General features: G+C 43.5%; 1 protein-coding gene across 1 annotated transcript; it reads left to right on the forward strand.

The window, feature by feature from the left end:
- The first annotated feature begins 35 nt into the window (after positions 1 to 35).
- On the forward strand, positions 36 to 1,285 carry LOC103583752 (protein FAM83D-like). The gene has a single exon (XM_008564984.1). The coding sequence runs from the start codon at positions 49 to 51 to the stop codon at positions 817 to 819; it is 771 nt and encodes a 256-aa protein (XP_008563206.1). The 5' UTR covers positions 36 to 48; the 3' UTR covers positions 820 to 1,285.
- Positions 1,286 to 2,688: the final 1,403 nt, after the last annotated feature.

The raw sequence follows: 2,688 nt of genomic DNA on the forward strand, positions 1-2,688 counted from the left end.
GACCGAAAACCACAGTCCAAGGAGCTCACGTTGGGCAACCTGCTGCGGATGCGGCTGGCCCGACTCTCCAGCACTCCCAAGAAGACGGACCCAGACCCAGAGGTGCCCTCAGAGGGCAAGGCAGAGACCAAGCGTGGGGACTCAGAGTCCTCCACCATTAGTGAGGAAGACTACTTCAGCAGCCAGAAGGGTGAGTTAGAGGACAGAAAGGCGACCGATGCCACCACTCAAACAGAGCCAGGAGAGGAGACGCCTGTGCCCAGCATGAGTGAGGTGGGAACACAAACCAGCACCAGCACAGTGTGTGCAGGCACCCAAACCGCAGTCGCCACCAGGGTAGCGAGCTCCCAAACCACGGTGTGTTCCAAGTCAACCACCACCCAGACCGATGTGGATGAGAACATTCTCTTTCCTCAGGGAACCCAGTCTAAAGAAGAGTCACCACTATCGAAAATGTCCGTGTCGAGATCTTCCAGTCTGAGGTCTTCATCCTCTCTGTCTTCCCAGGGTTCCGGGGCAAGCTCCATTGGCTCCCACACTTCCCTCAGAGCCACTGCCTTCCACAGCCCCGGATATCCCAAGTACTTGGGCACCCCCTGCTTGGATCTGTGCTTAAGTGACTCGTTTAGAAACTTGAATAAAGAGCGGCAGTTTCACCTCACTGGTGTCAGGTCCCGCCTCAACCACATGCTGGCCATGCTCTCAAGGAGAACATTCTTTACTGACAACCACCTTGGCTTTAATCCTGGAAATTTTACCAGAGCATCAGCTAATTTGCTTGTTATTAGAGACACAGCACTTTATCCTTCCTATCAGTGACTGCTCAGTGTTCAGGCTCCTGGTTTCAGCCAGACTTGCAGTAGACATCATCAGAGCTTCCTGCTTTATAAAGTATCACATGTCCCCAATTGCCTTTCTTTCACCTAACTTTCAGTCACCTGGTCTGTCTTTGAATTCTATAAGCTGCATATTATTTTACATGCTTTTATTTTATTTTTGTCATATACAGACCAGGTATTGGTTTTATGGCTTAAACACTATGGGTACAGTTTTTTGCACATTTTTAATATTGAGATGATTAAAGAGAATATTTAGGTGTTCTAAGGTTAATTCAGTAAGAGATAAAATATGTTTTGTATTTTTCTTGATTTGCATGCTCCTTTGTTTTAGAGGTTTGAATGACCAGTGTTTTTATGATCAAAATCCTATTTAGAAAAACTTCCTTAATTGCATATCTCTTTAGAGTATCTATGTTCTTAGCATTAAATTGATATAGACAACTTTTGTTTGATTATTTGAGTACTCGTTTTTGCTCTCTGGCACTTTTTAACTCTAGGAGTATGTCACAAATATATGCATCTAATAGATATCTATGGAATTAAAAAATTTTTTTTTAGTGTCAGGGTGGGGAAGAAGTAGATGATTCAAAATGGAGAAGAGAAAATATATGCACTTCAGGTTAGAAGACATAAAGCTAGTATCAGTGTCATACCTTCCTTACCATTATGAATATTGATGTTGCTCTGTAGTTTGACTGAGGAAGTTTGCCAGAAATAGCAGCCCTTTGCTTTTCTTTTTCAAAGAAAAAGCCTGAAAGCCGGCCCGTGGCTCACTCGGTAGAGTGCGGTGCTGGTAATACCAAGGCCACGGGTTCGGATCCTATATAGGGATGGCCGGTTTGCTCACTGGCTGAGCGTGGTGCTGACAACACCAAGCCAAGGGTTGAGATCCCCTTACCGGTCATCTTTTAAAAAAAAAAAAAAAGAAAAAGAAAAAGCCTGAGCTATTTTGTTGAAACCTTTGGTTCTCTGCTTCTCTGCCAAAGAAGGCCTTCCTGGATTCATCCCAATATTAGCTCTAGTAGCCCTATGGGCCTAATTTCGTCAGATGGGTGTATTGACAATGATTTAGCAATCTAATATCATAGAGTAGGGGCAAAAGAGGACACTGACAATTATACCAGATTCCTAGCCTGGTGGCAGGCAATGTAACTGGTTTCTACACCCTGCTAATCAGGATTGGCATGGCTGTGGAATCCTGTTTTTGTCTGTTCTCATTCGCATGGACAGACAAAAGGAAGAGAGTTAGATGATGGCTTCCTCCTTCACCTGACTTGAAATCAAAAGAGATCTATAATCGGGGAGGGTGTTGCCTGCCGCAGAGACTGCTGATGCACCCAGATCATGAACACTCCTGCAGGTTTTCATACATGCACCAGGACCCCCTTCTGATGACCAGGTTATTTGCTAGGTGAGTGCTATAATCTGTGGCTGTGAAGCAAATACAAGGAAACTGGTCCATGTCTGGCTGTAAACAATTCTAGGCTAAGCGTTGAATAAACATTGTTTGAACCATTTTACACATTTAGGTCACTTCATATGTGCTATCTTTGATCCTCACAATAATGTAGTAGAAAGCTATGTAGGTTAACATAAAGTCAGTATCTTTAACCTGTTAACATAGGTTAAACAACTGCTATTTCCAACTTTCAAATGAAGAAACTGAGTCTCAGATTAAGTAGCATATTCAAGGTCACATGGCTGGTAAATGGTGACACAAGAATTTGAAGACATGATTCCTGATTCTAAGTTCAGCACTCTGTTATACAACTATTTCTCTATGTGCAGTATGGAGGCGTTAGAGTATACCTTGAGAAGTGGCAGTTAATGCAGTGGTGAATGGAAAACA

This window comes from Galeopterus variegatus, unplaced genomic scaffold (assembly GCF_000696425.1).
Source record: "Galeopterus variegatus unplaced genomic scaffold, G_variegatus-3.0.2 Scaffold27678, whole genome shotgun sequence".
NCBI lineage: Eukaryota > Metazoa > Chordata > Mammalia > Dermoptera > Cynocephalidae > Galeopterus > Galeopterus variegatus.

Bases quoted from the DNA above. Each gene is read 5' to 3' on its own strand.
- LOC103583752 (XM_008564984.1), top strand. From the start codon at position 49: ATGCGGCTGGCCCGACTCTCCAGCACTCCCAAGAAGACGGACCCAGAC.